The sequence below is a fragment of the Miniopterus natalensis genome, chromosome 22, assembly GCF_054644295.1.
Source record: "Miniopterus natalensis isolate mMinNat1 chromosome 22, mMinNat1.hap1, whole genome shotgun sequence".
In the NCBI taxonomy this organism is placed as follows: Eukaryota; Metazoa; Chordata; class Mammalia; order Chiroptera; family Miniopteridae; genus Miniopterus; species Miniopterus natalensis.
Window position 1 is genome coordinate 12257678 of NC_142102.1, and position 13719 is coordinate 12271396.

General features: G+C 57.1%; 1 protein-coding gene across 1 annotated transcript; it reads right to left on the minus strand.

Moving 5' to 3' along the window:
• Positions 1–769: 769 nt before the first annotated feature.
• Positions 770–13467, minus strand: IDH2 (isocitrate dehydrogenase (NADP(+)) 2). Its single transcript, XM_087829142.1, has 11 exons — positions 13312–13467; positions 6748–6839; positions 6191–6356; positions 5153–5313; positions 4919–5062; positions 4086–4222; positions 3774–3925; positions 1935–2047; positions 1735–1832; positions 1549–1641; positions 770–1137 (listed from the first exon to the last, which is right to left on the minus strand). Exons 1-11 carry the CDS (start codon positions 13424–13426, stop codon positions 1050–1052), a joined length of 1359 nt encoding a protein of 452 aa, XP_087685268.1. The 5' UTR covers positions 13427–13467; the 3' UTR covers positions 770–1049.
• Positions 13468–13719: the final 252 nt, after the last annotated feature.

A 13719-nucleotide genomic window follows, 5' to 3' on the forward strand; every position in this document is an offset into this window, starting at 1 on the left:
GCTTTTCTTCCCACCACCCTGGGGGCTCAGGGTGATGACCCAGGAAGAGTGGTCCTCCGAACAGAAGGGGGCGCCAGTGTGGTGGGCGGCTAGGGCCCATCTCAAAGCTACTGAGGTTCCCAGCCACTGGGTTTCAGGATCTGGGAGCGTCGCCCCCGCCCCCTCGTGCCCCAAAATTTGAGAAGTGGACTTAGAGTTGCCAACCATTTATCAAGTGATTATGACACAGTTCTTTCCCAGGACATTTTAACACCTAAAGTGTATACTACAAGGACAGCCTTGTATATTGGATCTATTTAAGTCTAGGGCAACCTCATTACTTTTCTGGTTGTGCTGAAGAATGGAGAAGATGAACCCAAGGCTGAGACCCACCTTCTGTCCACCCCCCCCCCCCCCCCCAGGCAGCCGTGAGCGGAGAACCAGAGTCAGCTGCCAAGCGGGGCCTGTTTTTAGTACAGAGAAAAGAGGAAAGGGGTCTGGAGATGTTTAGAAGATGAAAACCAACACAGAAAGAAAAAATACTGATAACCTGAATCTATCAAGACATGATAACCCCCAAATGATCAAGGAACCGTGCTAGGAAATTCTAGGGGACCTCCAGGCCACTCGGGTGGTTCCCATAGAGTATTACCCAGTCCCTCCCACCACGGTGGCCCCGCTTGGATGGAGCCTGGGACAGAGACCTATGTGGCCTGAGGCTCCAGACTGTCCCTCGGCCTCCGGGCCCCAGCTGCCTCCTTCCCCCCCGAGGGACAAACACAGCAGACGGTTTTGTGAAGAGATTTTAGTAGCTAAATATGGCACGATGTGTTCCAAAGGCGACATAAATTACAGTATGCAAAACATACTGACGGCTGAGGTAAAACACACTGTTCCTGCCTCACGTCACCGCGAGGGGAAACGCAGATACTTTTAAAAACATTTTGCTTATAAAAAAAAAAAGAACGTCCCCTAGAAAGGCCTCCGGAGAGGGCTTGAGGCTCACCCTCCACCGCGTGGCCTGGGCGTCCGTCGGGGCGGCCGGGTGCGCGCTCTGCCCCGCGGTCCCACTACTTCTGGGCCAGGGCTTTGTCCAGGTTGCTCTTGATGGTGTCCAGGAAGTCCGAGGTGTTCAGAAAGTGTTCGTTTAGCTTCACGCTGCCGAGAGAACAGCACGCGCGTGAGGGGCAGATGCCCGAGTGGTGGCCCTGTTGCTCTTGGGCCCTGTGTCCTGGGAGGGGCATGGCCAGGCTACCTGCAGGTCCCCGGTCACCTGCAGCCCACCGCCAAAGGGCCGCAGCAGACGCAGCAGGAGCCTGGGAAGGTCGGCCTGTTCTTTTGCAGGTGAATGGGCGGCTGGGTACAAGCTCTCCTGGGACAAGCTCGGGGATGGGGTGGAAAGGCTCTGAGCTGTAGCCTCAGGGCTGGGGACCTGTCCTGCCCCAGGCAGCTCCTGGAGGCAAGGCTGCCTCGGCAGGGGGCCTCTACTAAGTGTCCTGGGCTTCTTCCCACCTGTCCCTGAGGTCCCAGAAGGCCAGTCCCACCCCTCCCTCCACCCAGGCCACGCACTTGCTGAGACCATGGATGCAGCCCGCCAGGTCCTTGGTCATGGCTCCGCTCTCCACCGTCTGAACACACACCTTCTCCAGGGTCTGGGAAAACCTGCAGGGGGAGGGGCAGAGTGAGACCCCGGCTGTGCAGGGTCTTGGCCCCGAACCTGCCCCGGGCCAGCTCAGGCCCTTCCTCTGCGCTCACCTGATGAGGTCCTGGTTTCCGTCCAGCTTTCCCCGGTGCTCCAGGCCTCGCGTCCAGGCAAAGATGCTGGCAATGGGGTTGGTGCTGGTGGGCCGGCCCTGGGGGCAGGGGGATTAAGAGCCAATAAGCCAATAAGGGATGCAAGCTGGTGGGTTCTGGGCTCCGGTGGTAGATGGTGTGGGCAGGCCCCCCACGCTCACCTTCTGGTGCTCCCGATAGTGGCGGGTGACTGTCCCATGAGCAGCCTCGGCCTCAATGGTCTTTCCATCGGGGCAGACCAGCACAGACGTCATCAGGCCCAGGGAGCCAAAGCCTGAAGAGTGGGAAGACCCACCTCTAAGCATCGGTGCCTCTCCTCAGACCACCTGGATGGAGCCCACCTGCCTTCCTGCTGTCACTCAACTTAGAACTCCACTCACCCACCCCCAGCTGTACCTGGGAGGACAGGAGCCGTTTCTGGTTTGTCACCCTGGTCGTGGGTCTCCAGGGTCCAGCACAGGGCAGGGGAGCACTGAACATGACTGTTATTGGCCTGTGAGCATACACCTGTGGCTTTATCTCTGGGTGTCCCAGAGCCCCGTGGCCCCCAGGTCCCAGGACCCCACAGAGTTCTGTGCACCCACCCAGCCTGGCTCGTGGCCAGGAGGCACATTCGAGCAAAAAGAATAAAGCCTGTTGCCAGCATTTCCCAGGAATCGCTTTATTCTCTGCTCTTTTCGGCTATGGAGAAGCTTCACGATATATTTCCAATTTCTCCCAGATCCATAAGTCAACCTTTTCCGTTGCCAAGGTCTCCTGGGCTTCCGAAGCACCAAAGTAAGAACTGTCAAGTCCCGCCTGGCCGGCGTGGCTCAGCGGTTGAGCGTCGACCTATGAGCCAGGAGATCTCGGTTCGATTCCCGGTCAGGGCCCAGGCCTGGGTTGTGGGCTCGATCCCCTCGATCCCCAGTAGGGGGCGTGCAGGGGGCAGGTGATCAATGACTCTCATCATTGATGTTTCTCTCTCTCTCTCCCTCTCCCTTCCTCTCTCTGAAATCAATAAAGAAATATTAAAAAAAAAAAACTGTGAAGTCCCAAAAAAGGAAAACTGAACAACTCCTCTGGAAAAACTGTCTACGAGTTTTTGCCGTTGGGGCAGGGAGCGGGGCGCCCCTTCTCCACGGTTCCCTGAACCTTCCCTGAACTCACCAATTCCCTATCTGTTTAGGGGCCATGGTCATGCCTTTCTCTTGTCTGCAGTCTTTGCGGCCTAGATGGGGATTGCTCTAGTAAGAGGACCACTGAACTTTTCCAAATAAAACCAAAGGTTTATAAAGCTTCGAGACCCTCTGCCTTCTTGCTGCAGCCTGGCCTGGGCTTCTCATTTCTCCTTCTCGGGGGCTGGGCCTCACCCACCTCACACAACCTTGCTCCTCCTGCATCCTCTGTGCTCCAAGCTGCCTTCTCCAACCGTCTTCCCTGCACCCGTTACCCACGTAATTCGGCTATTTCTCACCGTTCCCCTCTAACAGCCCGCCCAGGCTCTCCGCTGGAATCTGATTCACTTTTCGGGACACTGGAGGGCCTGGGGTCTTTTCTGCCTTCTCCGATATTTTCCTACCCCTAAAAGGCTTGCCGTGCAACCTAAGTTCTCTGCGATGTAAAGGGCACCCAGTTGTGCTCAATCCCATGTTTGGTTCCACTGGAGCCAAACGTCCTTCAAATCTGGGGCCAAACCTACCCAGTCGCTTGTCCCCTTCCTGGACAGGAACCTCAAGGCCAACACACCTAGCCCTTGAGAACTTGAATTCCTGTGTCCTTTCGCTTCAACGGGCGGCCTCAGTAATGCACCAGCCCAAACACTAATGTGTGACGCTCACTCGGCTACCAGGGAGCTCCTGCCCCTTGCTGTCCACAGGGGGGGCTTTGCAATCAGCCGGCAAGCCCGAGGCCGCTGCTGCTACACTGGAGTTTTCTACCAAAAGGGGTCTGAAAATGACCCCCAGCCAGAGAAGCCGAGCAACCCATCCCCGACAGGGAGCAGGGTGCTCCCGGCGTACCCTGGGCCAGGATGTCTGACTGCACGTCTCCATCATAGTTCTTGCAGGCCCACACAAAGCCGCCTGAAGACTTGAGGACCTGAGCCACCATGTCATCAATGAGCCGGTGCTCGTACCAGATTTTATTCTTGTCGAAGTCCGTCTTATAATGCCTGGAAGCAGAGGGGCCTGGTGTGGGAGGAGGGCAGGAGGCCGGCGGGCTGGGGATCCCTCTCCTGAGCCACCTTCCCGGGTAGGATGAGGCTGGGGGGTGTGGGGGTGGGGGACACAAGGGGGAGGGCTGTGGCATCCCGTAAAGGGAGAGGCTGTTACTTGTCAAAGATGTCCTGGAAGATGTCCTTGAAGCGCCCGTCGTAGGCTTTCAAGATGGTGTTCTTGGTGCTCATGTACAGGGGCCACTTCTTCTGGATGGCATACTGGAAGCAGCTGTGCGCGAAACCCGAGATGGACTGCAGGGAGAGAGAGAGAGGTCCTGGCACCGTCCCCCGGGGGCCAGCCAGGCTCCACCCAAAAACAGCACCCCTCCCCTCCCCACGACCCTCTCTGGCAATCTGGGTTAATCCAGCCACCCTAAGCAAGCATCTGCTGTTTCTAGTGGCCCAGCCTCTCCCTCCTGGCTTCTGGGAAGAATCAGCCCCCCAGCTTTGCTTTGGGAAGCTACTTCCCCCTCGGCAATTCTTTTTTTGCTTTAATATTCACCCGAGGATATGTTTTCCATTGCTTTTCAGAGAGACAGAGGGAGAAACATCGACGTGAGAGAGACACATCGATTGGCTGCCTCCTGCACGAGCCCTGACCAGGGCCGGGGATGGAGTCTGCAACCAAGATCCGTGCCCTTGGCCAGAATAAAAACCCGGGACCCTTCAGTCCCTGGGCTGTTGCTCTGACCACTGAGCCAAACCGGCCAGGGTCCCCTCTGCAATTCTTAGACCCCATGGCTAGGATGGGCCCTGTCTCTAGAGCTGACTGTGTGTCTGGCTTATCCGATCAGAGCTCTTCCTCTCTCTTGGGGGCCTTGGTGACTGGCTCAGAGGTAGTCGTGTGACTCAGGCTGGAACTTTTGCAGAAACAGTCAAGCTGTCAGGGACCCCGGGCTGGGGGACAGGAGCTCGGGCTCCATGCACCTCACCTCACGCCGGCCTCACCTCGTCGGTGTTGTACATGCCCATGCCCACGCCGCCGGCGGGGAAGTTGAACACCTCCCACTCCTTGGCACCGCTGCCATCCTTTGGGGTGAACACCATCTTGAAGGTGCCGGCCCGGTCCGCCACAAAGTCCGTGGCCTTGTACTGCAGAGATATGAGAAGGTGACTCAGGCCAGGGGCTCCACGCAGGTGGGGGTCCCAGGCCAGCAGACCCCAACTCCCGCCGGGGCCCACCTGGTCGCCGTGGGCGTGCCTGCCGATGGTGATGGGCTTGGTCCAGCCGGGGACCAGGCGGGGGATGTTTTTGCAGATAATGGGCTCCCTGAAGACGGTCCCGCCGAGGATGTTCCGGATGGTTCCGTTGGGGCTCTTCCACATTTTCTTTAGCTTGAACTCTAGGCAGGCAGAGATGAAGCGGCCCCATTGGGGCCCTTGTCTTCCAACCAAAATTTGAACCCCAAGCAACAACGCAGCCAGGTGAGGGTCCTAAAAAGTGATCCCTGGGGAAGAGTCTAGAACAGGGGTGGGGAACCTTTTTTCTGCCAAGGGCCATTTGGATTATTTATGATGTCATTCGAGGGCCTTACAAAATTATCAACTTAAAAATTAGCTTTGAAAATAGCTCCTAGAGTTGTTGAATTTTGAGTCCTGTCTGCAGGTGCCTCGGCAGGACCAGACCTATACAGCCTGCGGGCCGAACGTTCCCCGCCCCTGGTCTACAGCGCGAACGAGTGGGCTCCGGAATTACACTGCCTGGCTTCAGGGTCCAGCTCTACCACCTCTGTCCACGATGTTCCTTGTCTGGAAAATGGGGGTGTATACATCCCAGGGCTCAGGAGGAAAAAAAAGAAAACTTGCGAGAAGAGCTTAGCACCGAAATGATCCCAATACCTTAAGGTCAGTACAACCCGAAAGACAGGAGGAGGTGGGGGGGGGGGGTCTCAAATGCTTCCTCTGGGTCCCTGCTACTGTAGGGGGATAGAACTCCGCAAACTCCTACGCCACGCTTTCTCGAACCTTCTGAACCTGGCCCCTCTATCCACACATCAGTGCCATTTCATGGAAGCCTCAAGAGCAGCCCCCAGGACCAGGGGCCAGCAGCCAGTCCAAGCCTGGCGGGGGCACCTCTCTGAGGCGAATGGGCAGGGGAATGGGTTCTGGTCTCAGCTCCATCATGGCCTGACTGTGGAAACGGAGGCCAGCGCCTTAAGCGCCCCTCCCCAGCCCCATCTACAGGGGTTCCCAGCCCACCCACCTCCCACGCCCCCGCACCTTCCACACGGGCCTCGTCGGGGGTGATGGTGGCACATTTGACAGCCACGCTGTACTTCTGGGTGGCCAGTGCGGAGTCGATGGTGACCTGGTCGTCCGTCTTGTCACGGTTCGGGAGCCCCAGGTCGAAATACTTGAGCTGGACGTCCACATGGGGCAGGATGAGCTAGGGACAGACAGCCAGGGCCAAGGCATCAGCCCATATCACTACGACTCAGGGGCACGTGCTGGCTGGGGCAGGGGACACTCGGTAGGGCAGGGACGAGGGAGGGGCACCCATTCCTCCAAGGGGCCCCCCAGCTGGCTGGAGCCGGGGCTCTGGAGAGAGGCCGGCAGACCTGTGCCCCTTTCACTCCCTCGGGGAGGCAGGCTGGCACAGAGGGGGTCAAGATGGGCAGGACGCAGGGTCATCACCAGCATGAGACACAGACAGCTGGGGACAGGACCGCGGCTGCCCACCGGGGGACAGGTCCATCAGGGAGCTGGGTGGGGCCCAGGAGAGGAGCCCAGTGCCTGGACCTCCGCGTGGAAAGCCGGGCCCCTCTGGAGGAAACTACCTTTTCCTTGATGAACTGCCAGATAATACGGGTCATCTCATCGCCATCCATCTCCACCACTGGCTTGGCCACCTTGATCCTCTTGTCGGCATCTAGAAGGGGCACAGAGGGCGCCTGACTCCCCTGGGGAGGAGGGTGGGGGAGCCCCCCTCCTGCCCGCCGGACCCGCCAAGGAGAGAGCAGTGGTCAGCCAGGGCCCAGCTGCCCAGCGGTCACTCCCCTTCTGCCGGGGCAGCTCTCGGATGCCTTGGGGACCTGAATCCCACCTGCCCCCCCACTGGGTATGGCCAGTCAAGAGGATGCCAGCCTGGGCCAGTGAGATCTCCTCCCTGGGACTCTGAAGGCAGAGGAGAGAACACAGGGAACCAGGGCCAGCTGGGGCCCCCTTGTCCAGGAGCAAGTCCAGGGAGGCCGCCCCAGGGGCTGCTCCACCTGGTTCCCCGGAATCCCCGCTAATCCGATCCACGCAGTTCTATGAAGCTACCTTGTGTTTTGCTTTGTTTTAAATACGTTTTTATTGATTTCAGAGAGGGGAAGATAGAGGGAGAGAGAGAGAGAGAAACATCAATGATGAGAGTCATCAGTCGCCTGCCTCTTGCTCGCCCCCTGCTGGGGATCGAGCCCACAACCCAGGCCTGTGCCCTGAGCGGGAATGGAACTGTGACCACTGAGCCACGCCGGCCGGGCCCCCCTGTGTGTTTTTCCAATAACATCCTCTCAAAGCCGACCAGTCACTCACTCGGTCTGTTGCTTGCAACCTGAGAACCTGACTAAGTTGCCGTTGAGGAGAGAGCGTGTTAACACCTCCTCGGTGCTAGACAGTGTACCCCGCACTTCACACGATTCCATTCAGCCCTCCAGCCCCTCCCCGAGGGAGTATCGTTACCTCCACGCTCAACGTGGGGAGGCTGAGGTTCCCGGCCGCCTGCCGGCGGCGACAGTTTGAGGATTTGTACCTTGCAGGAGGGCACCTGGGAAGGGACCTCGAAAGCGGTCTGAGTGGCTCAGGTCGGCCAGTCCTGCCAGAGAGGCATCTCTCAAAAAGAGTGCCACATTTCCCAGACACTCTTCCAGTCCAGCTGCGATTCACATTTTTAACATTTTGGGGAAGTAACTCCTGTGATAAATTAGGAGCGGTGTTAAATATGCAAGGATTTTTAAAAATATTGTTTTATTGATTTGAGAGAGAGAGGAAGGGGAAAGGGAGAGAGAGAAACATCAATCGGCTGCCTCCTGCGCGCTCCCTATTGGGGATCGAGCCCCCAACCTGGGCATGTGCCCTGATGGGGAATCGAACTCGTGACCTCCTGGTTCGTGGGTCAACAAAGCTCAACTGCTAAGCCACACTGGCCGGGCTAAATAGGTATATTTATTTACTATATCCCCTAAGCTTTTTACAATTCCTACACTGTACTTAGAAAGTCGATACATTTTAACTTCATATATTTTTAATTTATTGTTGAAAGTATGACAGATGTCCTCTTGTTTTCCCCATTCACCCCCTTGGCCAGGCAGAATATACATATAATGGGCTATTACTCAGCCTTGAAAAGGAAATCTTGTCTCATGCCACAACATGGATGAACCTTAAGGACACTAAGTGAAACAAGCCAGTCGCCAAAAAAAGACATATACTGTACGATTCTCCTTATATGAGGTGCCCAGAGGGGTCAACGTCACAGACACAGAAAGCAGAATGGTGGTTGCCAGGGGCTGGGGGCGGGGGGAGCCGGGAATTGTTGTTTAATGGGTATAAGGATTTCAGTTTTGCAAGATGAAAAAGCTCCAGATGTTGGTTGCACATAATGTAAATATACTGAAAACCACTGAACTGCAGACTTAAAAATGGATAAGATAGAAATTTCTGTTATGCCTTTGTACAATAAAACATAAGAAATAAAAATTAATTTATAAAATTAAACCAGTGGGGAAAAAAAAACACCCTCAGGAGGTTGTACATAAAAAATCCAGCCTCTCTGGTGAAGGGATTGAGGACAGACTGGTGGTTACAGAACAGTCACGGGGACGTAAAGTACAGCACAGGGAACATAGTTAATAATATTGTAATGACTATGGATGGTGCCGGGTGGGGCCTGGAAATATCAGGGGGGACACTTTGTAAAGTGTATGATTGTCTAACCACTATGTTGTACACCTGAAATTAATATAAAATAATATTGAGTGCAAACTGTACGTGAAAATAAAAATTTTAATTTAAAAAAGTAAAATGAAATACACAAAAATTAAGAATAGAAAAAAAAGCCGGGCCGGCGTGGCTCAGCGGTTGAGCATTGACCTAGGATCCCGGAGATCTCGGTTCGATTCCCGGTCAGGGCATAGGCCCGGGTTGCGAGCTCGATCCCCAGTAAGCGGTGTGCAGGAGGCAGCCGATCCGTGACTCTCATCATCGATGTTTCTCTCTCTCTCCCTCTCCCTTCCTCTCTTTGAAATCAATAAAAACATAATAATAATTTTTTTAAAAGAATAGAAAAAAAATCTAGCCTCTTTTGAAGAATTAATTGCTTTCATACTGAGCTCATGGCATGGGGGGGCTGGGCTGAGCAGCCTCTCTCCTCATGCCAGGCCTGCCACGTGCCCGCAGAGCACCCCAAGACATCAGATCGGAGTTTCAGACCTTGTCTGTTGTCCAGCCAATATTTGGTAAAGACACTCCCATCGTCTGCTCCACTGGGAGACAAGTGGTAACAAGCAACCTAAAATCCCAGGAACAGCTGCAGGGCCTCCCCGAAAGCCTCCAAGGGACACCCTGAGATCTTCAGATGAGACGTTGCACAAACACTGTCCTCTGGGCCAGAGCGTGGGATGCGGTTACAGCAGTCGCAGGAGGCCCGTTAGGCCAACTGTCCTCCCCGTGCGGGGCTCCCAGTGCCCAACACCCAGTAAAGATCTCAAACCTGTCCCCCAGTTTTCAGGATCTGCCTGCTGCTGCGAGCTTAAGGCTCAAGGTGCCCCAAAAGCCAGCCGCACCCAGGATAACTGCTTCTGCCACATTCCAGGCAGCACAGCTCAGCAGAATGTGGAGCCCTAATTCCAGAGACATTCTAGTATTTTCCCTCCCTTTCGCTCGCACCCACATCCAAATCATCAAAAAAATCCTACCGGCCCTAGGCGGTTTTGCTCAGTGGTCAGAGCCTTGGCCCAAGGACTGAAGGGTCCCGGGTTCAATTCCAGCCAGAGGTTGCAGGCTCGATCCCCAGCCCTGCATGCAGGAGGCGACCAATCGACGTGTCTCTCTCACATCCATGTTTCTCTCTCTCCCCCTTCCACTCTCTCTGATAAGCAATCAAAAAAGTATCCTCAGGTAAAGATTAAAAAAACAAACAAAAATACCTCTACTAGCTCTTTCTGGGAAATACATCCAGAATCCAACCACTTCTCCCCTCCCCCAGGGCCACACCGAGGTCCCAGCCACCAGCCTCTTGCCAGGTGATGCCTCCTCCCAGGTCCCCGAAGCCAGAATGACACTCCTCTCAAAACCCTGGAAAGCCTCTCCTTTCACTCGGAGTAAGGGCCGAGGTCCTCAAAATCGGCCTGCCAGTCCCCCATCCATGGACCCCACGACCTGGCCCATCTGTCACCCACCGAGGTGCAGTCTGAGCCTCACGCACCCAAGCTTTCCTCTCTGCACCTGCGTGCCCCTCCACCATGGCCCTGACCCCTGCATTTCTCTCTTCCCTCGAGGACTCAACGGCCTGTTTCTTCTGCTCCCTTAGGGCATCTTCCAGTACCTTCTCCTCTGGCCACCCTAACTCAAACTTTCGCACACACCTTTCCATGTTCATTCTGCTGTTACCCTATATCAGAGTAGCTGACTTCTGCCTTATTTATTATCTGAATTTAAGCTCCATTAAGGGCACAAAGCTGTGCCTCTTATCCCCAGCTCTGCCCCTGGCACCTTGCACGGTCCCTGGCACACCGGAGAAGCACAATATTTGCTGAAGGCATGAATGAATGTCAATTTACTTATGGTCAGTTCCGTCGGCTGCCCTGCCTTCACCTCCTGTGTGGCCGGTGACTTCTCACAGTCAGACTGCACCAGACCATCAAAAAAATGTACACAGTGGCCACTCTGCCAGGCAATGGGCTCCATCCTCCGGAGAAATTCACAATTTATAGTGTATTAATATTTCCCATCTGCTGGCATTTTAAACCTGAGTTTGCAGGAGTATAAAGTCCAGGGCAGGCCACAGAGCCTGGGTCCAGGAATCAGAGAGCGGTTTCCGGCTCATACCCTAAACGGAATCAGCAATCAGCACACGAGGCCTCAACCTCACAGACGGGATTTGGGGGCAGGATCCCAGGTTTTCCAGAGAGGCCTTTCCTCAAAACCTGGTCCCTAAACACAACCGCCCAAAACAGCTCTGAAGCGGCCGCTGCGGTCTTATCCGATGTGGCTGAAACAGGGCTCCGTGGAGAACACGTAAGAACTCTACCGGTGGGTTTGCAAAACCTTGAACAATCGTTAAATAATTTGCCCTGTGACAGCGGGCAAGTCACCAGGATCTGAAGCACTCAAGGGCAGCTGAGAAAATTAAGAAGTTCCCACGCCAGGAGTGGAGCAAAGGAAGGCTAGATAAATAACTCTCCCACGGAGTGGCAGGCAGAGCCCACCCTCACTCGCATCCCCAAACTCCAGCTTATCAGAACCACACGAGCAGTCGCTGGAGGCTTATGACTACAAAGAGACGCACGTGGGGATTACCAGGCAGCAAAGACACGGTGTTTTAGCCCAAAAATACTCTTTCCTTGTCATCAAGGGGAATGCCAACTAGTCTGTCGCTCCCTGGCAGCGTGGCCAGGTACCAAGCCAGCAGATGTCACCACTGAATAGTTGCACGTCCAACTCAAACAGCAGGCATTCTTCTGATCAGTAACCAATGTACTCGGAAGGCCTCCCGGAAGGACCTGCAACTGCTTGCTCTTTTTATGTGTCACCCAAATTCAGGCCCCCAAACGCTTTTTGTTTTCTTGTTTGTGTGCATATGTGTGTGTGTGTGTGTGTGTGTGTGTGTGTGTGGAGGGGCGGGGTGTCTCTTCCTTTTTAAAAATATTTTTTTTTATTGATTTTTAGAGAGAGAAGACAGGAGAGGGAGAGAGAGAGAAATATCAATGTGAGAGTGAAACACCAACTGGCTGCCTCAGGCCCGCCCCCTACTGGGGATCCAGCCAGCAACCTGAGCATGTGCCCTGACCGGGAATCGAACCTGCAACCTTTCCAGGCCAGGGGGACATCCGACCAACTGCCCCATGCAGGCCGGGGCCCTTCTTTAATTTTATTTATCATCCATGCAGAATAAAAGGGAGAATTGGAGACTGTATCTAACTTGCCCCCTATGTTGCTGAAGGGGGAGCCCTCTGGGAAACTTGGAGTCTGGGGGCACTTGGAGCCTTGGGATCGCAGGTCTGACCCTTTAGAGACAAATCCTAGAAGTTCCAAAGCAGAAATGCCCTTTCTCCTTGGCAGGTTGGGGGCGATGTGTGTGTGTGTGTGGGGGGGGGGGGTGCTGTGCTGGGGCCCAAGCTCTAGTCAGCTGCTCCCACACTGGGTTAAAGATTACCTACACTGGCAGGAAAGCCAGGCCACCCGGGCCCCACCGCCCCCCCTCACTCTCCTGGCTCAACCCCTAGGGGCTCCCGGCCAGGTCAGGAGAGGGGTTTCCGTGACAACAGGCATCAGGCAGGCAGGGCCAAGGGACCCACACGGTTCCCCGGCCACGCGTGGCTGGCGATGGAGAGCCAGGGCGCAGGCAGTGCCCGCAGAGCAGCAGGGCCAGCGGCCTACATCGGTCATGGAGGCCCCGGCTGCGCCCTGCTTCTCAGGACCCCGACCTCTGCTAAGGAGCTAAGGAGCTCAGGGTCCCCCCCAGGCACTGGGAACAAAGCGCAAGGGGCCGGCGCGCGGGCCAACGGAGAGGGCCCAGGAGGGAGCCTCAAGCGCGGCGGCAAGGAGAAAGGGGGCAGTCGGAACAAAGGGGGCAAGACGAACAGCACGCTCCTCCAGCTGTCGCGTAAAAGGCTCCAAAAATAGCCGGCGGGGGCCTGGCAGCCACGAGGGGTTCCAGCGCGCACGGCTGGAAAGGAAGGGGAAGTGGATGCGCCCCCCCCCCTTGCCTTTGTCTGAGCGAGAAACAGCTCGCGGCCCCCGCTCGGCTGCTCGTCTCCATCCAGGGTGGGCGGGGTACCACCCCCTGCACCCCATAGGGCCTCATCCGGAGCGCGAGGCAGCCTGGAGCGCCCCCTTTCCACCCCCCCGGCTCTGCGCGCCCCCCCTCCTGCGCGCGCGCACAGGGCCGCAGGGCTGGCATCGCCCGGAGCCACCAGTTGCCACAGTCCTTCAAGTCCCCACCACGGCGCCTGGACGCTGGGGGGCAGGACACGGCGCAGCCAGGCCGTCCCCGGCTCTCCGTGCGCGCAGCCCCGCGGCCCCCGGAGGGCGAGCGCCCGCCTCGCGCTCCCCGATCCCCCCGCCCCGAGGCCGCCACGTCGCGCACCCGCTCGGACACCACCACCCCCCCCCCGGCTCCCGCGCCCCTGGGGACTCACAGTGGCGCCGCGGCTGCTCCTGCAAGTTGGGGGGTGTCAGGGCTGCGGGCGCCCAGGCCGGCCCCGAGCCCGAGGCTCTGCCGAGCGAGCGCACGACCCGCAGGTAGCCAGCCATCCCGAGCAGGCACGATCCGAGCGCCGGCCGCTGCTCCCGCTGCCTGGCGGCCGGGTGCCCAGACCTGGGCGCGGGGCGCGCAGGCACGGCCGGGGCGGGGCCCGGGGGCCGCCACCCCATTGGGCCTCGCGGGGAGGAGGCGGGACCGGGCCGGGCGGGACCCGCCCCGCACGCAGGGCCGCGCGTCGCCGGCATCGCGGGAAGCGGCGCTGGACCCGCGCCAGGGCTCGGGCGGGACCCCCCTCCCCCCCCGCACCCTCCCCGGGGGCGCGCGCTGGAGGCTTAGGGGAGCC